This window comes from Sprattus sprattus, assembly GCF_963457725.1.
Source record: "Sprattus sprattus genome assembly, chromosome: 12".
NCBI lineage: Eukaryota > Metazoa > Chordata > Actinopteri > Clupeiformes > Clupeidae > Sprattus > Sprattus sprattus.
Genome location: NC_137910.1, coordinates 16,081,036 through 16,094,533, shown reverse-complemented (window position 1 = coordinate 16,094,533; position 13,498 = coordinate 16,081,036). Strand labels below are relative to the sequence as shown.

Genomic DNA, 13,498 nt, shown 5'->3' with positions numbered 1-13,498 from the left:
GCGAATAACGGTAATATTGTAACGACCAAGTCATTGAAGTATATTGAAGTATCAAAGTTACAATATCCAACTTAACAATGAACGATTTTCAGGACTGTTTGTAGCTTTCCAGCTATCATCAGTTGTCATGGACACAACTGAGCATAGGTGTGATGTAAACAGTGGGTGTGTGGTCTGTGGCCATTGGCATGTCAGGTCAGATGACACTGATTGGGTGGGTGGAATGGATGATTCCTGGACATTCAAAGAAGGCCGGTTGTACCAGTACGTTAAAGATAACTGAATTATGTTGACTTTCTTTTTCCTTTCTTCATCAAGTGATTTTGTGAAAAAATTACTGATGCATCTGTGCTTTTGTTGAGACGATTTAATAAACAGACGGACATTATAGTTGTGTCAAATTCACACCATCACGTCAAAGGGAATGATACACATGATAAACACACACAAGGATGGCGATCTGCTGAAGAGAGACGTGTTTGAGTGGCAAAAAAAAAAACATGTGACATGACATGTGATGTCTTTCAGTTGTCATGCTCCATCCCATGGTGTCAATTATGTATGTCAGCATCCTTCCTGCTACTGAAAAAGCCATGAATGTTACATTGTGGCTTATGTCCCTAAGGTCCTGCTTATATGTTTTACCAAAATTCATATTGCAGTCATAAGACCTCAGGAGCAGAAAGGAAGAGCAAATCTTTCAAGCTTACACTCAGAAAAAAGAAAACTTATCTTCACCAAACACTTTAAGGTGTAAGATCATAAATTAACCTACAACCACACACATGATCATTTCCAAAGAAAACACTCAATAATACACTCACAAAAGTATTACATTGTTTTGTTTGTTTGTCTTACATTTCATTTTATTTTATTTTATTAATGGCAGTTACTCTAGGGGCCCTACTTTTATAGACGGGCAACAAGCAAAGTCCGTCACGCTTGAGCTGAAGCTATGATGCGCTGACCCCCCCATGTTAGCGTGTGGCGTGTGGGAGCATTATGCTGAACCCCCATGTTAGCGTGTGGCATGTGGGAGCATTGTGCTGACCCACCCATGTTAGCGTGTGGGAGCATTGCGCTGACCCCCCCATGTTAGCGTGTGGCGTGTGGGAGCATTGTGCTGACCCCCCATGTTAGCGTGTGGCGTGTGGGAGCATTGTGCTGACCCCCCCATGTTAGCGTGTGGCATGTGGGAGCATTGTGCTGAACCCCCATGTTAGCGTGTGGGAGCATTGCGCTGCCCCCCCCCCCCCCCCCCCCCCACGTTAGCTCATTGTATTAAATTAGCTTAATGATATTAAAGTAGGACTTTTCTCGTGGCCAATGAAATAAGGGTCCTGACCTTAAAGCTCATGTTATGCATCGGCCTTAATTTCCTGAATGATCTCTTCTGCTCTCTCTTTGCCAATGAGAGTGTTCAGTGCTATGTCTCCATCATCACACGCAGTAAGAGCCTCCAGAAGCGTCTCCAAATAGCATTTTAGAATTTTAAATTTTGGCATGTGAAAGGCCAGGGCCACGTGATCCCACAGATAAAATTCCCTAAACCTGCCTTCTACAGTAACTTGTTGCTCATCTCTGTTTTCAATCAGTTTACGGCGATGTGTTTCAGAGATGGCTTGAGCACGCCAGATGATCTCTCCATCCCTGTAAGCACACACACCCTCATCATTATCCCCCAACTCTGGGTAGCCATCATACCCATGAACATAAGGGCTATGAATCAGCACAGCGTACTTGACCTGCTGCTTGTAGATTACAGTCTCATAAACTCTAAGGACAGGGTGTGCTCCTCCACAAAACTGTCTGCTGTACGCGTTCATAACATCAGCCAGTGGGAAAGTGAACCGGAAGTTTCCATAGCGAGAGCCATCCATAAACACAGGAGAGGTGGTGAATTCATGCAGGAAAGGCTCCTGTTGCTCTCTCTCTTCTGGACTCCGATCAGGGAAAAGTTCCTCCAGGTACCTCTGCTCTGCAGTAGTGATCTCGTTTTCACCAATCAATGGCTCAAACCACAAGAGGCCAAGTCTCCAATCCCCTCCACGAAACCCTTTGAGGTCCAGAATATCTTTCACACCATTTTCAGTCGTGACGAGAGATACTCTTGAACAATGGAAAGCTACAGGTCGAGGATAATGTGGAACTCTGGCATTGTTCCAAGTTATTCCATTTGGTTCATCCACATCTTTATCAGTGTACTGGTTGCGGTGTATCCTCTTCAGATCATCTATAACCATATGTTCCCCCCTAATGTGAGTTTCATTCCGTCGCTGTTGGATTGGGCTCTGTTGAGCCAAGGATTAAATGTTTGTGGCTGTTTGTTTTGAATTTCCATTTTTCTTATTTAATTAATTACAAAGATTAATTCACTATAATAATAAATGTAATATCACTGTGTAATAAAATAAATAAATGCATACCTCGTTTTCAGGGTGAGCGGCCATCCTTTAGATTCCACTGGCGCGACGGTTGAAATGTCTCAGTCTTCAAAGCAGAGTGTGTCCAGGGTCCAGTGTGTGGTACTCTAATATACATGTACGCCACGTCTACGGAACAGGTCCCTAAAGGTGGATATCTGATGCCTGGTAATAAAGTACTATCTGTTTCCTGTATGCAAGTTTGTATGTGTGTGTCAGAGAGAGGTGTGTATTTTTGTCTGTGCCTGTGTGTATAAGAAATAGGGCTGAAATGAATAGACACGGAAATGTGAGAAAATTTGACCTTAGTTTTGTTTTGTTGGAAATTATTTGGATTTACTGTATAAACCACCAGTTTGGTGAATCAGTCTTTGGCGCTGACCTCACTTAACCCTCCTATTATCTTTGGAGGCAATTTGACCCCATTTAATGTTTAACGTCTCCAAATAAATTATTTACATATTTTCAATGTCCTGTACACGGGCTGTGCGCCTCAGTGTTTGAGGTCAATTTGAACCCCGGCTGTTTTAGCTGTATAAAACATATAAGAAATATCAACATTTTACACACATTGGGCCTCATTCTCGACCTTTTTCTGTAATTCTTCAGAAATGTTTCTTACACGACTTCGCAAAAACAACGTAAGAGAAACACTTCCGCTGCATTCCCGCACGCTTGAAAAGGTGTTCATAAACAGCCGAAGTCTTCTCAGCTGGGTTCCTTCCGATTAGTTTCTTAGATTGATGCGCGTTCTCGTGAAAGTGGATTTGCATACATACACGCCCTGCCAGCTCCTTATTAGGAGACGCAATTTTAGAAACGTTTGCTGTCGCAATCTCCCGAATCCACCTCGTAACAGGTGTTCATTAATAAGGTGGAGATATTGCATTACGTTGAACGTCCGAAGTCCGTAAAACACATTTAAGTAGTCACTTTTTTTTTTTTAAATCGAAAAATAGTCACCATAGGTGTGAAGACCGGTCCCGAGTAGCAGTATAAATAGTTAAAATTAGAGTCAGTTCTGTTGTTCGAAATGGCCACCATAGAGGTGAAGACTGGCCACGAGAAGTAGTATAAAATGCATTAAAGCATATCCTAGTTCTTAGAGATTGGGTTTAGTGTTTATTTATTTATTCACTTACATTTACAGTGTACATGTCATTCACATTCAGTCTCTTAACAAACGCGGCCTTTGACCAAAGTGACGTACAAGGGAGAGAACAGTCAAGCTACGAGCCATATAGACTTAGTGTAACAATAAATACTACCTCGTATAATTATGACTATAAATGTGAAACGTAATTGTTAATGATACAAATATTCTCGTATTTATTATTATCATAATTATTTTAATCCGAGGATGTCTGTAGAGTTGACGTGAACGCAATCACCAACGGGTTCTCACAAATTCAACCGTTAACCCTTTTACTGTAATACGGAGTTTTTTCTAATGTCATTCCTCAACGCGATTCCTCAAATAACCACAAGATGGCCCATGGAATCGCATTTGAGAAGATTGCGGCAGAGTTACGACTGCTATTTCGAGTTCTGAAAGTTGTCTGAAGTTCAGAAGAAAGCACAGAAGAAAAAAATAACGAGAATGCAAATGTTTTCATAAATGTTTCCGAAGTGGAGTTCCTTCTGAAATCCTTCGGAAAGTCTTCCCAACTGCAGTCGAGAATGAGGCCCATTGTTACTATTCTTGATAACAGAAATAGTTTTTCATTCCAAATGTTATAGATAACAACAATATGTACTTAGAAATAATATAAAGCCATTAAAAAACACCAAAAAGATATATCTTTCCAATTGTAGGTCAATCAGTACGATTTTATGGTGATCTGCATATTTCTCCATAATCGTGAAACAGGCATTCTGGATGTATTAGGGGGATTGGTGAGGGGGTTGTTTTATTTAAAGGGCTATTTAGGTAGTCAACAAACAAACATAAAGTACCTGACACATAAACATGGGTTCATTTTTTAATTATAATCATTTTCAGGAGGTTTAAATTGATGGGGTCAAATTGACCCCAAGGACAAAGGATTTTAGTAAATTTGAAGGTAACAGGAGGGTTAACTTGTTTATGTTATGTTCCCAAACATTAAAATATCCAAATCATGTGCCATTACTTACCCTTTGAAATAATTGTAGCGAAGGGAGAGCGTGGTCACCCCACCCGGACTCAAACCCGGGTCTACGGGGTGCCAAACATGCGCTCTGACCGCCACACCCAGCTCAATGGCATGGCAGCCATAGAGCATTTTCACCTGTAGGGACGATCACATCGTCACACTGCCCTCACCTTCAGGAAGCGCACCCATGCGCTTCACGTACACAGACCCATCCAGAGCACCCCACACACACACAAATGCTTCACCCAATCATGGGGTCCTTCACACGGGGTCAACATTCCTGGGGGTCCCTCACACATTGTTCGGGTGTGCCTCCGATGACCTGACAGCAGGGCATCCAAGGGCGTAACAATGGTGTTGACATTGGTGGGGACATAATGAGCGAGTAGGTTGATGGCGTTTAGACGGGGGTCTGGGGGTCCTCCCCCAGAAAATTTTGCATTTTTTAGATGCAATTTCCAGCATTTTAACCAATTCTGGGGTGGATAGTGACAAATCCCTTTTGATTCACAGGGGACAAGATTGCCAAGATTGAGAATTGTTTTTTTTTTGGTAAGCAAATCATTAAAGTGTCTGGTGACTTTACCATTATCACATGCAATGGCATGTGTAAGATGTTTTGTTATTACATGTGTTTCTGAAATTTCAGGATCTGTAAGTAAAGCAGGTAATATGAGTTTGGGTGCTGCAGTCGTAGGGCATTTTGTATAAATTAACTGATGAAGTTTTAAGTGCACACTGCATAGATAAGTATGAAAAGATCATTTCACAGAGTTCTAAGATGCTAACCGTAGTTTTAACCGACTAGCTTAAAACAAGACTGATCAGATCAGAGTAATAAGGTTTAAACGAGTGCAATCAGTTCGTTGTGCATTTCTACATCAATCCGTGGAAGCCACGACATTTACAGCCACTTAGACAGCATAAATTAAACAAAACTTAGATGTCATTTTAGCAGCTCGGACGGTCGCCTCCACAGTGTGTGAAGCGACATTTCACTGAAGGGGGACGTGACCGAACAGGTTTTTAAAAGACTGTTCTGTGATAAACTTACTGTTGATTTGGTGAAATAGCCTCTTATGTCCTTCAGTTTCCTTTTCCTGCCCGAAGCAGACATTATCCTGCCCGAAGCAGGCATTATCCTGCTGTCACCGCGCGCTTAACTACCAACCTAGCAACGATAACTCACGATAACTAGTGCAGGAAGATGAGCCAATCACAGATAGCAAGGCTGTCCCCACCAATGACACGCCGTCTTTGATAGAAGGTACACTACGCATACGCATGAGGGTAAAATGAACCATTTATTTCCCGAATGCCGTGCAATTACCCATTCAAAATTGGTATGGACATTTTAAACGTATCCAAATATTGGTATGGACACGTCCATAGCGTCCATACGCATTGTTACGCCCATGAGGGCATCCCACTTCTGCCACCATTTGTAGCGAAGGGAGAGAGTGGTCACCCCCACCCGGGTCAACAGGGTGCCAAACATGCCCTCTGACCGCCACACCAAAGAGCCCGGCTCAATGGCATGGCAGCCAGAGAGCCTATTCACCTGTAGGGACGATCACATCGTCACAATAATTAATCTTTTTTTTTTTTAGCTTTCATGGAAAAGTATGTGAAAAGAGTGTTTTATGGGCGGTCTCAATTGAGACCGGTAGAATAATGTGTTGATGACATAATGACAGAACTTGAAAATACATACTTGACAACTCAATGAATCTTCAAATAATAAGTTACTTAATTAGTCCAAGTAATCATAAAATTCATAATGTTGGGTAAGGCCTAGGCTATAATTCAGTATAACTTATTTCAGGACACAGGACAGTGCTGTAATGTGTCTGCCACAACGGCAGGTGGAGACTGCGAGGCACTGGATCTCTACCGTCTTGCTGCAGGGGTGCAGAATGCCGAATAAAACTGATAGGGAAGTGAGACTTTCGTGGAGCAAGCGACGATGAGCTACAATAGGCGGCACTATACTGGCGAAAAGCTTAACATTTAAAGCCCACTTCAAGTTCTGTTCCAAGATCCAATTGACAAATGTTTCAATGTTTTGCACGACATGTGCCTGTTGTGCTGCTAATTAGCCTAGATAAATACACTGCAAATTTATCACCGAATTTTGTAATTTTAGCACACTCATTTCACAAATAACCATGGAATGAGAATGAGGTACCCAACATTTTGGTTCTCTGTGATTATTATAATATATTTCCCCATTTAATTTGAAATTAAATGCAGAAAGCTTCATTTCACACCAAGGACCACAAAGCTGATTAAAAAAAAAAAAAAAAAAAAAACGTTTTATTTATACCGTTTTGAGTCCTAGAACACCTTATACGTTACTGAATAAATTGAGCCTGTAGATTATATGAATAGGCAGAAAAGAGTTGTGAGTTGAACGTCCCCTATTATGTGACCTATTTAAAATATATATGGATAGGCAATACACATTGTTAACATACACAGAAATACATGCGTGCAATATTTATTTACAACAGTGGAAGCTGGCGAACAATTAATAAAAACAAACATTCCCCTTTAAGGGATAAAGCTCCACAAGTGGTGTTAAATAGAAGCACATACATGACAATCACTCTTGGACTTTGTAACCTTTGACCCCATAGCAGTTAGGAAGACACACTGTACATCTGAGCATCTCTAGGTGAAGACTGTTAGCCTACTGTACATGACTCAGCTAGGGCTTAAAATGCCCTGGTACCCACAAAAGTGATTCAGAATCAGAATCATAAATAGGATTATTGCCAAGAAGGTTTCCACATACAATGAATTTGCTTTGGTTGTGTGGCACTAATAAGTTAAGTGTACAAATAGGGAAAAAGACAAATACATTTTGTCCAGAAAAGAAACATAAATATAGACAATAACAATTTGAATACAAATTTACATGAAAATATGACTTTAGAAGGAGAGTCTTGGAAGTTGCGTCATTATGACGGACTGAATAGCTCATTTGTTTCAAAATGTGAAAGATTTTTTCAAATTTAAGTGAATCAGTATGCCATTTCTGTACACCTAGTGTATGTAACTTGACTGGGGAACACGCAAATAAGTTAGGGTTAGCTCTACAGATTACATTTAAGTTTTCTGTAGACTATCGTACATTTATTTAACATGCACAGACATAACAATGATAGTAACATTATTACTGTTGAACCGATCAGCCGTGTTAGTAAAATCAGCAGCCCTTAAATAAAATCAAATTTCTATGAATGGACACAGCTTGACAATAATTAAAAAATCACCTTGGTGCCTGGCAACGAATCACTGTTTTGTGACAGGACCCTGTCTATTGGCATTGCATTCATTGTCAATGGAAGAGGAGAAAGAGGAGAACAAGTACGGTCACTGTCACAAACCAACGAAGCAATCAAAGGTATACAAATAAATCAAAGGTGTCAATGAAAGGTCACAGTTTGTTGTTTTCTCAACCACACAATTTTAATGAATTCAATAAACCATTACATGCTTACTGTGTGTGATTTGACTGGGGGTTTCCATGCCCTGGTACCTACAAAGGCAATGCAGGCCTAAAGGTCAATTTATTTTGTAAAAGTACTTTTACTAGTTATAGGCCTAAGGATTTAATCATTCCACGTGTCAAGGATGCATAATTTGTTGTGAGAGACACACAATTTGAAGTTGCTTCAGTAAGGAATTGATTGATTGATGATTGATGAAGTTTTTATTCAATATCTTTCCGATGAAGGTGACAAGTGAACAGTGATTACTTACATTAGATATTGAAAGGAAAAGTCCCCAAAAAAAGCTGCTTGAGGCTGCTTAACAGCAGGGAAACCAAACAAAAACAACAAAGGTATGACAAACAACACAGTCTTCTCAAAACAAAAGCCCTTCCATGGGCATAACAACAAAACTGGAGACCTATCAAAGGCATAACAAACAACATAAACCTCTTAACAAGACAAACTAAAAAACAAAACAAAACAAACAAAAGAACCCTTCCAGCCCCCACCCAACCCATGAGACCGTAGTAGAGGAGAGTTTGTATTAATAGTGTTTTATCAAATTGACTGTGGGCATGTCAGACAACTGTTGTAAAATCTATTGGACATGTGAGTACAATAATTTCTTTTTAAGTGATCTTTTAAAAACTTTCAGAGATTTGCACTTTTTAAGTTCTTGGTCAGCTGATTCCATATTTGGAATTAGTGTAGGCCTAGTAGTGTATATGAGACTTGCCATGCTTTAGTTCCGACGGTTAGTGTACTTTTGTAAGGACATACAGTAAATATATAAAATAAAAAAAATTTGATTCCATTTTCGACATTGTATAATAAAAAAATAATTAAAAAGTTGCTACGTTTATTTTGATAACATTACGAATGGCGGCCATATTGAAATGTTCGGTATTGTCGCTGGCTTCACCCTGCTGAAAGCGGGGAAAGCCACGATTTGCTGATGCAGGGGTGGTGAAATCTACTGGGAGGGTGTTGGAAGAGGAGTGTATGTAAAATGATTAAGACAAGTTGTCTTTGATTGATTGACAGGTAAGAAGACATAGTTGAGTTAACAAAGGTATTTTGAGCTTCTGCAGTTTTAATGTCGACTTGAGTCACGGAAATATTAATGCAAACGCATAACATGTAACAATAGAGAACCAGCCTCTAAGCTAATGTTAACCATTCAGATTGACGAGCTACCTTAGCAAGCAAGCGCTTTCTTACTAAGCTGTTGTTAAAGTTTTTGATCTGGTGGAGAAGCTAAATAGCTTTGTTTCATGTTGCAAACATGTTTGACATTCGTTCGTCCTGTTAATGTTAGCGCTTGTGTCCACTTTAGTTCGCCAGCGTAGCCGTTAAGCTAACTTTGGTTACTTTGATAACGTTAGCTAGACGTGTTAGCTAGTTAGATCATTAGCCAACGTCAGTTATCATAGTTGCCCAATGACTGCACCTCTTGTCACATGTGTTATGTCGCATATCATATATAAGTCGATATTTATAGCTTCCGTTATGCATCGCCTGAATACTGCGGCCGTTACACAGGAAGAAGTTTTCCCCATCATGTTTCTTATGAGAAGTTAAGTGTTGCTTAACCATGCTGTCTTTAACGATAACTGTCAGCTCACCTGAGGTAATGTTAGCCAGATAGCTAGGGTTATAGCTTTGTTGTGGTGCAATGTTATTATAACCCAGTATCTTTAGTGATTGAGTGAGTTAAGTGACTTACACGCCAGTCGAATGATTAACGTTAGCCTGGTGAGTGGGATATGAGAGCGGGCGAGAAGGAAGTTTTTTTTTTGTATTTCTATTTTGCCAAGTTAGGGTGCAGGGACGCATATCGTAGTTAACCTAAGCGAACTGACAGGCAGTCAATGGTAAGTTAACTTGTGTGAACGGCACATCTGATCTAGGCATGCATTCACTGTGGCACGCATATACATGTCTATGGTGGCACGTACTAACATCAAGTGGTTCCTGCCTGGTAAACTAAGTACTTCCGCGTCCAATCAGTTTACCCATACATTCTTGCAGCTGGAAGGTTAGCAAGACCCTTCAGGGAACCACAGACACGGTTCTTTCCAGCCATTGCAGCGTTGGCCACTGCTGTCAGTATTGTGAGGCAGCTGTCAGACTCCATGCTTGTGGGACTATTGAAGGTGTCAGAGAGCTGTATGCAAAACTGAATGAAGTCGTTACTTGGATATGGGATCAGTTGTATGACCTGTAGTTGTGACTGTGCCGTTCCAGGTGTGTGCGCTCAAGTGATTATGACCATGGCTCATGTGGGAGCAGTAGTGGCGGCAGTGACTGGAGTCATGGCCATACTTCTGCACTCGTCCATACACAGGATTGATGAGGGACACGTAGGGGTGTATTACAGGTAAGGGCGGTTTGTGAGCAGTTGGAGTGTTGGAGTGTCAACATCAGCCATGCCTTCATGAACAGGAAGCGGTTTACTTATTTGTTTATTGGTGGCAACTTATCTGATTGTGTGTGTGTGTGTGTGTGTGTGTGTGTTTGGGTGTGTTTGTTCACAGAGGTGGCGCTCTCCTGACTTCTCCCAATGGGCCAGGATACCATATCATGCTACCTTTCATCACTACCTACAGATCTGTACAGGTAGGAGTGTTGAGTGTGTGTAAGAGAGGGTGCATGCTACCTCTGAAGACAGTGTTTGATTTCTATAACACATGCCCAGTCAACGGAATCGGGCTGCATGCAGTGGTGTGTGGTCATGCTTGGCAGGAGTGTTCTGTATTTTGCGTGACTAAATGTATGTCTATTATATCTATAATTTGTATATATGTGTGTCTATTGTATCTATCATTTATATATGTGTGTGTGTGTGTGTGTGTGTGTGTGTGTGTGTGTGTGTGTGTGTGTGTGTGTGTGTGTGTGTGTCACCATGACCATTTAAATACACAATGTTTCTATGTCTTTCACTGTGATAATAAACCACCTTTTTAATCTGGAGAATTTCAGTTTTTTTTAATCTTTTTAATCTTTAATCTTTAATCTCACAATGTACACAAACTTAAACTGAGGGATCAGCTATTAACTATCTTCTTTTTCCCCAGACAACTCTGCAGACAGATGAGATAAAGAATGTGCCTTGTGGAACCAGGTACCCTCCTCTCTGGCCTGTCTGTCACCCTCTGCCTAAATCACACACACACACAGACACACACACACACACACACACACACACACAAAGTAACAGCATTCATTTGTTTGTGTGTTCTGTAGTGGGGGCGTGATGATTTACTTTGACCGAATAGAGGTTGTCAACATGCTGGTGCCTACTGCTGGTAGGTATTCCGATTTCACCATCTCTAACACACACTGGCCCAGAATGAGTGTGGAATCAAAGTGTGTGTGTGTGTGTGTGGATGGGTGGGACATGGGATAAACCCATACCCATATAATGACCTCGGGGCTTCCTCCCCTAGGGAAAATGTTCTTCATTCTGGCAGCTAAAGGCACAATTTTCCCGCCGTTTGAGACTGAATCTGAGACTGTGGCAACACCAGGATGGTGATTAAGCGCTTTGTTTCAAAGGCTCTCTATGCAGTGAAGTTACACTCAGTTCTGTGTGATCTGTAGTCTTTTTAACCACTCCCCCTTCCTGATGGTTGACTTTTCTACTTCCATTTGTCAGTTCTGTACTCATTTGCTGTGTTTGTGTGTGTGTGTGCGTTTGTGTCAACGTCTGTGTGTGTCTGTGTCTGCGTCTGCGTCTGTGTCTGCGTCTGTGTCTGCGTGTGTGACTGCGTCTGCCTGCAGTGGTGGACATTGTGCGGAACTACACTGCTGACTACGACAAGACGCTCATCTTCAACAAGATCCACCATGAGCTCAACCAGTTCTGCAGTGTGCACACACTCCAGGAGGTTTACATCGGGCTTTTCGGTGAGAACACACACACACACACACACACACACACACACACACACACACACACACACACAAAAAGAGTCATGGGACTTGTTTTTTTTGATGAGTGGTGTGTGTGTGTGTTTTCTTTCAGACATCATTGATGAGAACCTGAAGACTGCCTTGCAGAAGGATCTTAATGGCATGGCTCCGGGCCTCACTATTCAGGTCAGGGGTCATGTGGGGGGGTCACAACCTTTGTATGACACTAACACTGTAAACAAAAAATATTTTATGTGCAGAGATACTGATACACATATACAAAGAACCCACCTGAGTGACATGAACACATATATCCAGAGACATACACAAACAAACACACACGGACGAATAGAATCAGTGAACCAAGGAAGCACCTGGGAAGATTCATATGAAGCATGGCATCATGGCATGTATGATGATGACCTTCATAAATCCTGATGCGGACTGGGCTGTAATTAGGGTTGCAATTAGTTCACATGCTCATAGTTTTGTGTACAGTGTGTGTGTGTGTGTGTGTGTGTGTGTGTGTGTGTATAGTGTGTGCGGTGTTTTCTGTGCTTAGACGCTCTGTGTGTTCCCCAGGCCGTGCGCGTCACCAAGCCGAAGATCCCGGAGTCCATCAGGAGGAACTATGAGCTCATGTGAGTTATGCCTGCAACAACCCAGCACAGCTCCACACAATGCAACCCAGTTCAATCCAGTTCAAACCTTCACAGCCCGACATAGTACAGTACAGCCCAGCAGAAAACAAAACATAGTATAGTACAGCCCAGCACAACATGCACATATGCGACCAGATCAGTCGCAGTCACGAGCCCTGACATAACACCCCAAGCCAATATAACAACTTCAGAGCAACACAGGACTGCACAAGATATTACAGTGCATCTTAGCAGAACACACAAGGCAGCCTTTCTCAAAATAATACAGTATACCTAAATTTCTCTCCATCCCTCTCTCTCTCTATCTCTCTCTCTCTGTCTGTTTGCAGGGAGGCAGAGAAGACCCGTCTGCTGGTCACAGCTCAGACGCAGAAGGTTGTGGAAAAGGAGGCAGAGACGGAGAGAAAGAAAGCCATCATTGGTCAGTCTCACCTTTCACCCCTGAAGTGTCCACTCTCACCCCTCACTTTCAGTCCTTAGGGTCTCATTTAAGCTCCACCTCTCATGTTTAACCCCTTACTCCTGACATTTTATCACACACTTTCAGCCTTCACCCTTCACCTCTGACCCCTCACATGTCCCCTCCCTCACTTTTATCCTTCTGCTGTCTTCCGCTACCTTCTTCCGCTCCTCTCTTATCTACGAAAGCTGGAGGAAGACAGCTTCACACACACACCCACACACACACACACACACACACACACACACACACACACACACACACGCTCACACACAGCTCAGAGGTTACATTTCAACATCCACACATATGCCCAAACATTCAAATATGATGACCACATATACACTTACCGGCCACTTAGGTACACTTAGGTATACCTGTTCAACTGCTCATCTTCGCAACATTA

At 41.8% G+C, this 13,498-nt stretch overlaps 1 protein-coding gene across 1 annotated transcript in view; it reads left to right on the top strand.

The window, feature by feature from the left end:
• Positions 1 to 8,999: 8,999 nt before the first annotated feature.
• The window catches only part of erlin1 (ER lipid raft associated 1), a 10,357-nt gene continuing 5,858 nt past the window's right edge, over positions 9,000 to 13,498 (top strand). The window contains exons 1-9 of the mRNA XM_080849249.1: positions 9,000 to 9,102; positions 10,306 to 10,438; positions 10,596 to 10,677; positions 11,136 to 11,182; positions 11,305 to 11,366; positions 11,842 to 11,967; positions 12,086 to 12,159; positions 12,556 to 12,614; positions 12,965 to 13,056. Of these exons, the coding sequence (XP_080705375.1) occupies positions 10,326 to 10,438; positions 10,596 to 10,677; positions 11,136 to 11,182; positions 11,305 to 11,366; positions 11,842 to 11,967; positions 12,086 to 12,159; positions 12,556 to 12,614; positions 12,965 to 13,056 (655 nt within the window). The 5' untranslated portion in view covers positions 9,000 to 9,102; positions 10,306 to 10,325. The remainder of the gene's footprint in view (positions 9,103 to 10,305; positions 10,439 to 10,595; positions 10,678 to 11,135; positions 11,183 to 11,304; positions 11,367 to 11,841; positions 11,968 to 12,085; positions 12,160 to 12,555; positions 12,615 to 12,964; positions 13,057 to 13,498) is intronic.